We start from the raw sequence: 15,060 nt of genomic DNA, 5'->3' as shown, positions 1-15,060 counted from the left end.
CCCTATGCTGAATGCTGTGCACTTAGCAAAAGTTGGTGTGGTAGCAGAATTTCTCTTTTAAAATCAATTATTCCTTTTTTAATTATTATTATTGTCTCAACCATAGTAACAAAAAATGACGATTCTTTGAAGAAAAAAAAAATGTCTTGCACCTGTGATGATTGACATGATTTTTTTTCACATGAAAAATAATTAAACACTTTGTTATGTTTTCAATGTGAGATTTGATGATTATTACTTGATTTTATGATTTTTCATTATATATATATTTTCTCTTGTTTTTATTTATTTTTCGTTTTCCACATTTTTTTTCGAAGTTTTCCCTTACCGATTTAAACTCATACTCAGACCTTTATGGCTATGACCCCAACTAGGATATAAAATCATTTAATCCATTTATTATTATATTTAAATTCAAATATAAACGTAATGAGCCAAATCTGAAAATTTAAGATTTTGTTCAATTTGAGTTTGAATATATTTAAAAAATAGTTAATTTTATAAAACGAACTTTAAAAAATCTTAAATACCCTTGACACAAATATTTTTTTCTCCCCATCAACCCCCCTTTCAAGTGGGGTTGGGGTTTGGTTCAGTTTGCCCATCAACTTGGGTAAAATAATGTTCAACTTGAGTTCCATAATACTGGAAATGATGATAGTCATCCAATCTCAATCCAAAGATGAAAAACTAAAAAAAAAAAAACCCATCACTCGGATTTGACAAACGTATGATAGCTGCAATCAGGATTCGTTCAGCTGATCCCAAATTTTTTGAGATAAAACTTGAATGTGATAAAAACAGTAAGTATTAATAACAAGTGTAAAATCTTTAACTGTGTTCCCCCTCGTATCAGTAGAGAGAAAATTTATGTCACCTTTCCACTTGAAGAAGCTACAGAGAGGAATAATAACAAAGATAGATACATATAATACCTCTTTACAAAATAGAAGTATAGGTTTCCATTTTGGTTCCTTCCATCACCCCTCTTCCCCAAATTCTTTTGTGAATCTCTCTTGTACCTCGAGGTCGGATTTGCTCACTGTTGGCCTCTGTCTTGCAAGAACTTTGTCAAAATCTGGTCTTGCGATTGGTGGCGGAAGGATCTGCATGGAGCCAATTCATTGATTCTCAAAACATAATCATTATAAATGGAGGAACATATTGAGTCTGATTAGCCTTACTAAGTTAGTATGAATTTCACCCTTACTAAGGGTTCTTGGGCTCACCTTGTGGCATCCAAAAACATGATCTAATGGTACAAGGCAAAATTCTATTAAGTTTTGTTTTTTTCTTCAAAAAACTTGAAATTTTAAGTTTTGGAGTTATGTGGAAGTTCGGTAGCCATCCATTTTCAAGACCTTGGATCAAACTCAAACAAAATGGTTTTTTTTTTTGGAAGTGAGTTTTTTGATGAAATTTAGAGGGCTGTAGTATTGGATTGCTGACGTGGTAATCAATTTGAGCAAAACGACCCCTAGTAAGGCTTAAAATCATACTATGTTAGTAAGAAAAGTGTTTCATGAACATATTCCTCTAGAATCTTTCCATTGAATCCATCTTTCAGTACCTTTGAAGCAAGGCCTTGTGCTGCAAGCTCTTGCATAGTGATCTGAACAGCTCCACGTTGATTTGGTCCACATGGCACCCATGTGTCATTAGGGGTGTTAATGAAGAACATTGCATCCTGGGTTTTGCGAACAGGTTCGAAGAGGACGTCTTTAACCTGTCAGCGAGACAAGAAGAGCAATAGCTATTTACTTTAAACCATCATAACCCAAGATAAAACAGGAAACAATATCGAAACGTTATAGTGAAAGAAAAAAAAAGGATTGCTCACTCACGGAAACAGAAATATCTGAACCAGAAAATCCCTCTGTTTTGCGAGCTAAACTCTCAAAGTCACTTTCATTCAAATTGTGAGGAGTGTCTCCCAGATGAACCTGCTCAAAACCATAAAGCCCATTGCGGGAGGTAGCCGAAGTGTGATCAAAAGCTATAGAAATATTTTTTTTCTTCAAGATAATCCATTTAACTAATGAAGAAAAAATACAAAAACATTTAATTCATACCTTGAACATGTGTTGCCTAGCCTTCAAATCAGGGAGAGGAATGTAGATCCTCTTGTCAAATCGACGCCGAATGGCCTGTAATTCACTGTCAATTAGCCACAGCAATATGAAATTCTTTGGATGATCTTAGATAAACTCAGGACCTAGAAGTTGTACTATTTAGACTATTCACGTATTTTCTTTACCTGATCCAAAGCATAGGGAGTGTTTGTGGCTGCAAGAACAAGAACTTTCTCATCATTGTGTCCTACACCCTAAAATGTAAAAAATTACACAAAAGAGAGATGTTAATTTCAATATTAGAAAGAAGAAATGAAAAAGGACTGATCATTATTCTTCAGAAGATGCGCCCAAAAATTCAAGTTATCAAATGGTTAAATACAAAACAGCTTGACCTACATGTGAGCCAACATGATAAGTTGATAGAACTATAAAACATCATGCTTGAAGATTCACAATCTCATCTAGTCCAAATAATATTACTTTACCTTGCACTTTGTGATGACTTGAGGTGTTGTAACTTTTATTTTATAGTGGAGAAAAAGGGAGCCCAGTAATGATGATGAATAAAGGAAACAAATTAAGCTATAGGTACCTGTGAATGAGATATTTAAATTCATATACATCTTTGGCTCATTAACAACATCCTTTGGATATCTGATATTGAACCGTAAATGAGGTCATCAACGGTTTAAACTGTCTAGGAGATGGTACAAAAGTTCAATGCATAGAAGAAATGGTCCTCTTCAAACCTTCCCCCAGTGGAACTATTCCACTCAAAGAGGTATCTTGTACTAGATGAAGGCATTATTAGGTATAATTTGCCGTCCATGGCTTTGAGATTCATATCAACAATCTTGATTCAAACACATAAAACAAACAAGCCTCATGAATTAAATGAATATAAAGAGAACACAGCTTTTGATGGGGTATATTGCAAATGCCGATTACATTCCCGGGGTCTTGAAACCAATTCACTAAGCAAAGTTACAATTCTGATACCATCATTCAATACCTCCCCCCTCCCAACAGAATCTCTCCCTAGAAGGTATAACCCCTCTTTATTACATAATGAGTGAGTGCAATATCATAGTGATAGGCATGCATAGGTGACAATTGTAGGACCAAATTGATAGGCAGGTGAGTTGATAGATATGCTTAGGAAAATGGGTGTAAGTGAGATGTTAAAATAATCTTGCGGTGTCATGATTTTTATCGAAAATCGCAAGGTCTCGTATATTTAGCACTTAAGATGTCTCTTGGCTCCCAATAAGGGAAAAAGGTCTCAGATATTATCATTGAACTGACTTTTGACTTCGTTTGAGAAATCACATAACTAAGACTGGGTCATTTCTTGGTTGAGGGCTGAGTTATCTTCAACAAGAAAAATAATCTATCAACTAGGGACTAAACAGCCTAAGTATTATGAATTTCAAGTACCCAACGTATAAATCTCGAGGATGATAGGTCAACTCAGATCCTCTGGTTTTGATTATGGTAGGATCATGATTACCTGCTCTCGGACCTAACTCATATCTCAAGGTACCATGTGTCTGACCCAAATTAAGTGTAATCTATTGCACTCATACAAGAGTCTAGACAATTGTCCATGCCTTGAGATTTATCACGATAACCTTGATTTAATTGCATAAAACGAACAATCACTATGAACCAAATGAAGAGAGAGAGAACACACGATTTTAAAGGGGCTCATTGCAAATGTTGCCTAAGCCATAGGGCTCTCGGAGCCAATTCACTATAGCATGTTCAAGTTACAATTTTGGTTCCCATGATCTGTCACTTCCTCCCGCAAAAGAACCTCTCCAAGTTAGAGGGTGCATTTATTTTAATAGATTAGAGTAAGTAGAATGTCAAATCAATATTCATGAACTAAGCAATAACCGAGTAAGTAAACAATCAAATCAATAGGCATGCCTAGGATAATAAGTAAAATATTCAATCGAGAAGCATGTTTGGGATAATGAGTATAGGTGAAATATCAATCTCAAGAAATCATGCACTTACCAAAAATTGTAATGGCTTATATCTTTAGTATTTGGGATGTTTCTTAACTCATAATAAGGAGACAAGCTCACAAATATATCTATGAACTAACTCCTGACTTCGTCTAAGCAATCACTTGACTAAGGGGTCAGGTTGTCTCCTGATTTGGTACTGAGTTGTATTCGGACTCGGAACCAGGTTTTAGGGACTGAACCACCTAGGCTTTATGAATTATGAGTGCTCAATGTAGCCATCATGAGGCTGGTTAAGCAAGTATTTTTGATAAAACCCTGTCAAATCTTAATATCTTTATCTCTCTAGTTGACTCATGGTGTTTGTTCGTCCTATGTGACTAAATCAAGATTGTTAGGGTGAATTGCAAGCCCATAAAATTGTTTGAATTTTTGTGTGAGAGCGATTAATAACAGTTAACCTGCACCAAACACGTGGCACTACGAAATACACATCAGAATCGAGATTAGAAATACATGATTCAACCTTAATATTAAAATAAGCCCGAGCAGACTTGATCACTTTTGAGATTTATACATTAGGCAATTGGAATTCATAAAACTTGGACAATTTAGTTTTAAGACGGGAGACCACTTGGTTCTAAGTCCGAAGCCAGCTTAGTTCCCAGCAGAGATACAACTAGACCCATAGTCGAATGATTGCCCAAATGGAGTAAAAAATCAGTTCAAAAATATTTTCGAAAGTTATCTTCCTTGCTGGAAGCCAGAAGACCTCTTATGTGGTACAAGCCATCATGATTTTGAATAAAAACTCATGATATCATGAGATGATTAATGTCTCACCTATACTCATTACTCTAAGCATGTCTATCCATTTGACATTCCACCTACTCCAATCTATTAAAAATAAGGAATCATTTTACTGTATGAGAAGATGTTCTTGGAAAGAAAGAATGAGAGTGGATGATACAAAACACAATTGTAACTTGAACTTGCTACAATGAATTGACTCTGAGAGTCCTGAGAAGCCTTGAGACGTAATCAACATTTGCAATGAACCCAATCAAAAACTTATATTCTCCATCTTTCTATTTGATTCATGGCATTTGGTTAAATTAAGATTATCAGGATGAATCTCAATGCATGAACGACTGCCTAGAGTTCTATGCATGTGTGCAATAAATTCTACTTAATCTAGGCCAAACACGTGGCACTTTGAGATACAAATTCGGACCAAGAGAAGAGACACTTGACCTTATCACAATATCAAAATTAGAAAATTCGAGCTGATTTAACTAGCCTCATATACATTGGGTGTTTGAAATTAATAAAGCCCAGGCGATTTAGTCCTTAGACAAGAGATTGTCCAATTTCAAATCCAAAGACAACTTAGTCCCCAATCAAGACACGGTCTAACTCTAAATTGGATGATTGCTAAGCCGGACTTGGAAGTAAGTTCAAAGATACATTTAAACTTGTCTCCCTAACTAAAAGCAAAAAAATAAAATAAAATAAAAACCATCCTGAGCACTAAAGGTACAAGCCGTCGTGATTTCCAATAAGGATTCGATGTCACAAAATGATTTCACATCTCACCTATACTCACTACTCCAATCATATATATTGATTCGACATCTCTCACTCATTACCCTAGGCATACCTATCGATTCAACTACTTATCTACTACACTAATTACCTGAAATATGCTTATTGATTTAACATTCTACCTACTCTAGTCTATTATAAATAGAGGTCCTACTCTATCTTCTTGAGAGTGAAGGGATGGATGATGGGAACAAGATTGTAACTTGAATGTAATATAATGAGTTGGGCCCAAGAGCCCGGGGACGTAGTCGATACTTGCGATGAATCCAATTAAAATCTTATGATTTCTTCTCTCAATTTGATTCATGGTGCATTGATAAGTGCATATAATGATGAACGATTTCCTTAATTTATGGTCATTATTTAGTATTAATTTGGTTATTTGAGATTAATTGACTAATTTTATGATTGTAGATTTAGGAGGCTTAAAGTGGGAGAAATAAGCTAGAGATGAACTTCTGGATGCAATAAAAGATCAATAGGGTGGAGGAATAATTTTAGAGAAAACAACGGACCAAAGAAATGGAGAAATTTTGATAAAGATTCTCTCTAATACATCTACAGGACTACAGCCCAACAAATTCTCTCCTCCTTTATTTTCTCATTTTTCTACAATTTTCTTTCTCATCTCCTTATTTTTCTCTCTTTTTATCTTTCCACTATATATCTCCCAAGTCTCCCACATGTCCCATCTCTCCCACACGCTTCTCGCCTCTAATCTCTTTTATTTTCTCTCACTCATCCTACTCATCCACGACTTCTCAACCTTCCCTTATTTTTCTTTTTCTTTTCTATTTAATCTCCCCAATCTCCGGACTCTAATTTCCAACCACGACCATTATCTTCAAAATTCCTCCACTTAATAACTATATTTGTCGTCATATCCAAAATTTCCATTTTCATTAGTTTTTGAATAATGCTGTGGTTGAAAATAAGGGTTTCTTGATCAGATTTACAAAAATTCAACAGCCAAGAACAAAAAAGTGGTTGGCGGCTTTGAATAAGCTTCAAACGGTCTATCATCTTATGCATAAAGATCTTACTTTGGTTGATTATTGTTGTATGTGTACAGCAAGTGGTGAGTCATAGAGTATATTCTTATTCATTGTGAGGTGGCTTATAGTGTTTAGTTTCGGTTCCTTTCTTTGTTTAAGGTTTCCTGGAGTCATCTTGTTTGGTTATTCCGCTCCTTTTCAATTGCAATTCCCTGTCCTTTTCTAACAGGTTAAAGATTTTGTGGAAGTTAATTCCCTTTGCAATTTGTTGGGACTTGCGTAAAGAGAGGAATATGTGAACGTTCTATGGGAAAAAGAGTAACATGCAAGAGCTAATTTTTAGTATCTTTGATTTGTTGTTCTATTGGGGTAAGCAATTTAAGGAGTTTAGGGGTTTGTTTTTTTTGAAGATTTTTAGTTTAGATGGGAAAATGTAATTAGGGGGTGATTGTTGTTGTTTCTTTCTTCGAGGACTCCTTGTCCTCTTATCAATAAAGTTTTACTTATCAAAAAAAAAAAAAAAACAAAACAAAAAAGTGAAGGATTGAAGAGGGACTCAAAGTGAATAAGACATCGGATTGCTTTTGCATCCTCCCAATTTTCATTTTATTTTGTTATCTGTTTTAGTCAATAACAAAAATGATATATTTTAAGATGATCGACTAAAAACATTGTTAAGGTGAGAAGGGAAGCCACAAATTGTAGTTGAATTTTTTATTGATAAATTAGTTCTTTATTGTTCTTGAATTTATTTAATAATTGTTTGATTTAATTATTGGTAAATTAATTTACTAATAAAATTTCTTGATCTAATTTATAGTCCAATTACATTAGATGCTTGGATTTACATGTAGTAAATTAAGGTGTGAAAATGGTTTAAAAATAATATTTAATAAATTCATTATTTTTATGAAAACCTAATTGGTGCGAATCTCAATTATAAATTTTTTGATTAAATCAAATCTTTATTTGAATTTAATTAAGTGATAAAAAAATTTGTAATAATTTTGTGGTGGATCTTTAATCCTTAACAATTTTTTCAAATTGAATTTTAGTTTTTTTATTTAGTTTTAATTCAAAAATAATTTCAATTTTCAAATTTAGAAATTTTATCCTCCCTTTAGTTTTCGTATCTGTTAATTTTGGTTACATTTCAATCCCTGTGGATTGACCTCAGACACTCGAGGTTTTATTACTTCGTTACATGCCCTGCACTTAGGGTAATATTTAAGTTTTTGGCATCATTGCCGAGGATTGCAATGTGTAATAAAAATAAGGGAGAGTTTAAGTAGAGAGAGAAAAATAAGGATAGGAGAGAGGAAATAATAGAAAATGAGACAAAATAAAAGAGGAGAAAGAATTTATTGGGTTGTAGATGTATTGGAGAGAATCTTTATCAAGATTTCTCCCTTTTTTTGGTCCCTTATCTTCTCTAAAATTATTCCTCCACCCTTTTGATCTTCTATTGTATTCAAAAGTCCATCTCTAATTTATTTATTTCACTTAGAGCCTTCCAAACCTACAACCATAAAATTAGTCAATAAATGCCAAATAACTACATTAATATTAAATAATGACCATAAATTAAGGGAATAGTTCATCATTATATGTACTTATCATGCATGGTCATTGTATGCACTTAAATTAAGGTTGTCTGGATGAATCTCAAGGCATGGACAGTGCTCAAATCTTATTACCTTGTGAACTATACAATCACATCCATCCATATTATCTCACATGTTCCCATGATTATTATTTTTTCCACTCAAAAGATTACATTAGCTTGGAGATATTGTCCAACCAAGATTCTACCATAAAACTAAAAACTACCTAGTAGCTTGAGAACCTGTAATATCCGCAAAATAACGTCCACAAAAGGCTCCATGGAACATAAGACACTTTAGCATCCCTATACCACATCCTCCTTAAAGCTTACCATATCTCCTGATATTTCTATGTTATCCCTTCGTAAATGGAAAGGCCCTCTGCATCTAATCATTCTCTAGAGAGGGTCATCTTTGTTGCCAAATCTCCAACTCAATTTCAATAGTAGCACCAGGATAGTTTCTCTAAGCCTCTTCCTATCTCAAGCTCTCAACAACCCCACCTTCAAAGTGCCACAAAGCAAACTCAAATTGATCAAGTTGCAATTTTCAGGTATTCCGTTGAGGTTCTAAAGGATCATTTTCTTTTCGATTGGAAAAAGGATCATAATATTTCCAACTTGATTTATACAACAAATTGACTCAAAGTCATCCTATAATATATTTGATTCCAACTGTTCCATGGGATATCTCATCAAAGGCATAGGAACGTACACACTTGTGAGAGCACTCAACAGTCCTGAATTCATACCGGCAGAATGTGAATATGCAAAGTGAGGAAGCTGATAGGGGGTAAAAGGCAGCTCCAAAAAGAAAAGCCTACTTTGAACTATGGAAAGGAAACCATTGGGCTAATGCATTTAATGAGTCTGATACGCAATAAAGAAATCCGCAGCTATTGCAGAACTGCTGAAGCAAAGTGAGGAGCTTGGTGATCTTTGGAGCTGTCAGGTTTGTCACTATTCGTCATAGTTTGCAATCAAAGCTGATTCTAGTATGCTGCCTCCAAAATATATAATACAGTCAAATGTTTCCAAATTTGATAAAAGACTAAACCTGGCTCAACTAAGCTTGATCAGACCATGCTTGTATGAAATAACAAGATACAAGACAAAATTTTCAGAAAATAACAAGTTCTGATAATGATCACTTTAAATAAGAAATGGCCGAGAATGACCACACACAAATAGCAGAAATGAGACTGAATCTAGTGAAATGCAACAGAAGTGAGTGAAAACCACAGTATTGAGCATATTTGGTAAGAATCATCTATTCCAACAAAATCTAGTTCTACATGAGCAATAGAATTGCATGGCCATGAACTGGAAGGTATCGATATTGAACTGTCTATTTTAGAGTTGGAAAAAGATCATGTACATTTTAATAGGTTTTCACCTTATATTATCATATTCTGAACTTATCTATCCATTTTAAGATCCAAGTCCTTTCTCAAATATGCTAAAAAACAACACTTTGATGCATGGTACTCGAACCATATGATATAATAAGTAGACCTTACCAATAAAAAATTAGATTGGTAGGTATTACATTAACAGTCAGAAGGCAATGAAAGCATATATGGCACTGGCTTTTCCACACTTCACATTCTACCATAAATACCTGCATCTGAACAAGAAGTTCAGTTTTGATCCGCCGAGAAGCTTCGCTTTCATTTCCTTCCCCACGCTGGCCACATAAGGAATCTATTTCATCAATAAAGATGATGGAAGGAGCACTTTCCCGTGCCATTTGGAAAAGGTTTGAAACTAGCTTCTCACTTTCACCCATCCACTTTGAAACCAGGTCTGATGAAGAAATGCTGCAAACAACAGCATTTGAAACTTGTCAATTGCTGGCATATGTCAAGTCCACCATGTCAAACCAGTCAAAATTAACAAAACAGACCAACTCCAAACAATGAAGTACAGTATAATGGAAAATGTTTCCAAGTAATAATAGACCCTCCCTCCCTCTCATGCATGCATATAAATGTATATATGAAAAATCAGGTGTCTACGGATACATTGTTCTTTAAATCCCCAATATGCAAGCTTACAAGATCACAAATTTGTCTATATATTTCAAGAACACTTTGTGCATGAGATCTATAAACATCACCAGAGCATTCATCATACTGAATGACATCACAAGATACTCAAAATATCCTAGCCTCGATTTGAAGGCTATCTTTGGAATATGAAAAAATATTAATTAATTAATTAATTTATTAAAATACTAAAATATATATTTTTATAATTATGGCTTAAGTTATAATTATTTATAAATGGGATTTCTTTGGAATTAGTAAGTTGTTAAAGAGAGGGTTAATGATTAATAAAATATAAATGTATTATATAAGATGGTTGGAGTACTACATGTCCCAACCTTTTTTCCTTTTATATAAAGAATGGGAATGTCAAGAACAGAGGAACAAAGAGTGTTTTCTTTAAATGTAAGGGTTACGTATCGATCGACTTTAGCCTCAATTTCAACACATTTAGGACGCGAATTTTGACCCCGCACTGAAGAAAAGAAAAACTCACGACGTCTAGATTTACAAAATCACTAGAGCTGTTTGTAGATTCGCCGAGGAAAGTACTTGAAAAAAGTTAGAAAACCATATAGACGCGTTTTAGAATAATGCGAGCTTTAGCCCAAAGCATACAATATCTTACAAGTGTGGGCCAGGGGTGTTACAAATGATATCAAAGCCGAGGACGATTCTTCTTATTTGGTGGGGAGATTGTCACAACCTCACCGGTGAGCCACTGGCTGGACGTGGAAAGGACTATGGAAATCGATGGGTCAAAGTGGAGCCGTCATGTTGCGGGGTGGAATGGCAGGGAGGACGGAAAGAGTATGATCAGTCCCACATTGGACAGAAAAATGTTTAGAATCTGGGCTATAAGGACAAACTAGACCTTACATGGTACAACATGTTTTAAAGTCATGCGGGCTTCAATCCAAAGTAGGTAATATTGTAGAGTTGTGGGCCTAGGGCATTACAAAATAAGTGAAGCTATTTGGACATAAAAAGATGAAATGAATCACATATGTCAATTGAGGCCAAAGTTCATGTAATTACATAACACTAAATAATAGCTAATAACTTATAATAACAAAAGCCCTGGCTCCAAGCACAATTGATTGGATGAACAAGATTTGTTCAACCAATCCCAAAATTTTGAAATAAGGCTTCAATGATGATGGTTAAATAGTAGCTAAAATTGTGTTCAAAATAAAGTTGGTTACTAGTTTTATCTATAAATTCAAGTAATAGTTGCATGATATGTGATGATTATTAAATTACCTGAAAAACGTTGAATCTGCTTCTGTTGCAACAGCCTTGGCTAAGTATGACTTCCCAGTTCCAGGTGGACCATATAAAAGGAATGCCCTCCATGGTTGTCTCTTGCCTAAAAGAAAAACCAAGTGAAAATGTTAATTGTAACTTGGCATCCTCAATTAGAAAAAAAAAAGGTTTTATAATGACGATGTTCAATAAGAAGAAAGCAAAGGTGCATGATAATAAAGCTTACTAAAGTTTTGCCGCAATACATTAACAGTATCACAATGACACATCACAGACCTAGCCTTTCCAAGTGTATCACCCATGCGGCACCAGAGTTATTACCTACTATATACGCTAAGTTAGCCTTACCCAAGAGTCTTGGGAGTCCTTTCAACTTGCCAAGGCACTCTCCCACTTAGGGACCTACAAAGAGAACACGAGGCTAGAAAAGAACCTGTATTACTCTACTCTTAAAAATGTTGGGTGATCCTACTCAAGCAACATCTGGTTGATTGCATGAGTGCCACAAACGTGTCAAGAGAGCCAAAACCAAGTTCGTGAAAGACAGCTCCTAGTTTGAACATGATTTTCTAATTCCCGACTTAACATGCCATATAGCACTTTTCAACAACTTCTTGCCAAGGCCAACTTATTCAACATTGTTTCACGTTCATAACATAGATATGCGCACACTCATTCAAGTTGATGAGAATCATGTGGTTCTCGTATGAATTAACAAGGGGAGGAATGCTTGTCATACTTGCAAGAGTAGAAAAGCATCCTACTCACCCTCTTTGTCGGACATTTGCCCATTTGAAAGTGTGATGATGATTCAAAATGATCCACATAAGCGTGTTTGGTAATTCAAATCTTTTCCTACTCATGCGAGTAGGTTAATCACTCACTAAAAAGGTATCAACCCCAGTTTCAGTAGTTTGCACAACTAATTTTCAAAAAATAAAAATAAAAATAAAATAATAAGATGATAATTTTAAAATTACACAACTTTTTTCAACAAACAGCATAGCAACCCACAACTTTCTGGTGGAACATGTATAAATTTAGATGCTCAAATATCTTCCAATGGGTTCTTTTTCTAGTAACATATAGCATGTAACTAATTTTTGAAATAATGTATGAAAAATCATTTTAATTTGATCATATACTAATTCTAAAATAAAAAATGCCGGCCATGATCCTCACTTTCTGATTTCCAATCTTAGACCTCTATCAATGAACTTTCCACTCCGAAAGGCAATGCATTTTTCTTCTACCCAATACACTTAAGGGGATTTACGGCAAGGAATAAATTTGCCAACTCTTGCACAAACCACTCAGTTTTGTAAACCCTGTTATCTAATAATATACTAAAAACACTTGTCCAACTAAGGAAATCTAACTTGTACCCAGTTATATCGATATAAAATCGAAATTTGCACTAATTATAAAATAATAAAAATTAGTAAGTAGTGGAGTCAGATCTAACAGAACCGTGACAATGATGGTGATAGAACGTAATGAGATTTCAGAACAGGAGAAGAAGGGTGAGAAATGTTATGTGACAATCATGTCATCAAAAATGATTCTAGAGTACATTTGTACAACACTTTGGATTAAAAGGGACTCTTCTGTTACACTCTAGTTAACAGTGGCAAAGTTCCTTCCACACTTTCTTATTTGAATTCCTCAAGAATGATTCCTCCTTTCTCTTTCAACATAGGTCGAATGACCTAATTCAAAGCCAACTTTGGATTAAAAGGGACTCTTCTGTTACACTCTAGTTAACAATGGCAAAGTTCCCTCCACACTTCTTATTTGAATTCCTCAAGAATGATTCCTCCTTTCTCTTTCAACATAGGTCGCACGACCTAATTCATAGCCAACTTTGGATTAAAAGGGACTCTTCTGTTACACTCTAGTTAACACTGGCAAAGTTCCCTCCACACTTCTTATTTAAATTCCTCAAGAATGATTCCTCCTTTCTCTTTCAACATAGGTCATATGACCTAATTCATAGCCAACTTTGGTGGTCTTCTTTGTAACAAAAATGGTAATCTTCGATAATATGTCCAATTCCCTTATGTAGCACAATTTGCAACTTGTTTCAACTTTAATAAATTCATTGATCAAAAGAAAGACAAAACTTCAGCATTTTGATACAAATAAGCATTTTCTTCTTCTTTTCAACAACATGAGATTTGATTCTTATGACCTTCAAATTTTATGCTAGACAACCATTCCACACACATGATTACCAATTCAAGATATCACGTAAATGACTGAAAAGAGAGCTGTTTAGTTAAGATTATACATTCAGTTGTTTTTTCTTTTTCCAACTCGGCTTTATAAAATCATTATTCACTTTCATATTGCCACTAGTATTGCCTACTATTAAATTAAGATTACTATTTTGGGAACAACAAAACCATATCCCAAATATTTGGGTCAGCTAATCGAATCATGTTCCTTCATTCCACTCTGTCCAAGGCCAAAGTCTTCTGTTATTTCTGCGTGGAGACTAAACACAAATCAAAGCGAGATTAAGAAGATACGAACCTGTAAAAAACTGCGGGAACTTGACGGGCAATATAACTGCTTCCTGTAGGGCTTGTTTGGCGCTCTCGAGTCCTGCCACATCATTCCACTTCACGTTCGGCTTCTCCCTTATTATAGCTGAGTTAAGTCCTGCTCTCAGTTTGGAACTCTCCGAATCCCCTCCTTCTCCCCCCTCCCCATCCTTTGGCTTGGTCTTCGGCCGTGTGGCGACCGCAGCATCCCCATTTGAACCTGGTCGAGCCCCTCCATTGTCAAGAGCCACACGGATCTCCTCCGCCCGTCGCAAATACTCTGTAAATTTCAGAGTTATTGCTTCTTTAATCTTAGGGTTCTTCTCGTACTTCAAATGAGTTTTGAAGTACTCCAAGGCGTTCATATAAAGGGGGAAAGCTTTGCTGTAATTCCCAGCATCGTCTTCTCGAACCGCTTGTTTCACGAATTCGATAGCTTGCTCTTTGAAATTGCTATACATCTTTCGATAACAACCAATTGTATAGAAATTAAACCCTAACCAAAGCTACAGAAACCCTAAAATTTGTCAATTTTTATGTCTTCGATCTTGTGTGATTGATGATTTATAAGTTACAGCGTGCTCGAAGCTTATAGAAAACTAAGGAATCTCTCACTTTCTGTGAAAAATACTCAAATCAGAATCCGAAAAAGTAGAGCTTTTTTCTATCTACGTAAGAACATAAATTGCATTAACGGACCTCGAATTCGCGGATTCAGTCTCGATCAATTGGAAACTGGAGTTGCAGATAAAGCCCTAATTGTTCCTGAAACCCTTTCACCCTCCATGTTTCGATCAGAGGAGACCCTAATAGAGATCGAAAGCAAGAATTTTGAGAGAAAATAAATAAATAATTGGAGAATCAAAGAAGTTAGATAGGAAGGAAGAGACGACGAAGTCTGAAACCGAGAAGAAAGATATCTCAACCAATTATCAAACGCTGGGTCCCA

General features: G+C 35.1%; 1 protein-coding gene across 3 annotated transcripts; it reads right to left on the bottom strand.

Moving 5' to 3' along the window:
- Positions 1-731: 731 nt before the first annotated feature.
- LOC147395469 (protein SUPPRESSOR OF K(+) TRANSPORT GROWTH DEFECT 1-like) lies at positions 732-15,057 on the bottom strand. 3 transcript variants are annotated; one of them, XM_086450637.1, is made up of 9 exons: positions 14,811-15,057; positions 14,101-14,729; positions 11,563-11,668; positions 9,873-10,071; positions 2,258-2,326; positions 2,073-2,147; positions 1,845-1,943; positions 1,571-1,726; positions 732-1,106 (listed from the first exon to the last, which is right to left on the bottom strand). In XM_086450637.1, the coding sequence occupies exons 2-9, from the start codon at positions 14,570-14,572 to the stop codon at positions 981-983; spliced, it is 1,302 nt and encodes a 433-aa protein (XP_086306763.1). In that variant the 5' UTR covers positions 14,573-14,729; positions 14,811-15,057; the 3' UTR covers positions 732-980. The 3 variants fall into 3 exon arrangements, with proteins under 3 accessions (XP_086306763.1, XP_086306764.1, XP_086306762.1); XM_086450638.1 differs by having other exon boundaries at positions 14,101-14,572; XM_086450636.1 differs by having other exon boundaries at positions 14,101-15,057.
- Positions 15,058-15,060: the final 3 nt, after the last annotated feature.

This window comes from Akebia trifoliata, chromosome 8, assembly GCF_017979445.1.
Source record: "Akebia trifoliata isolate Shusen 1 chromosome 8, ASM1797944v1, whole genome shotgun sequence".
Taxonomy (NCBI): Eukaryota; Viridiplantae; Streptophyta; class Magnoliopsida; order Ranunculales; family Lardizabalaceae; genus Akebia; species Akebia trifoliata.
Note: the sequence above shows the minus strand (reverse complement) of the source record. Positions and strands in the feature narration are given on the sequence as shown.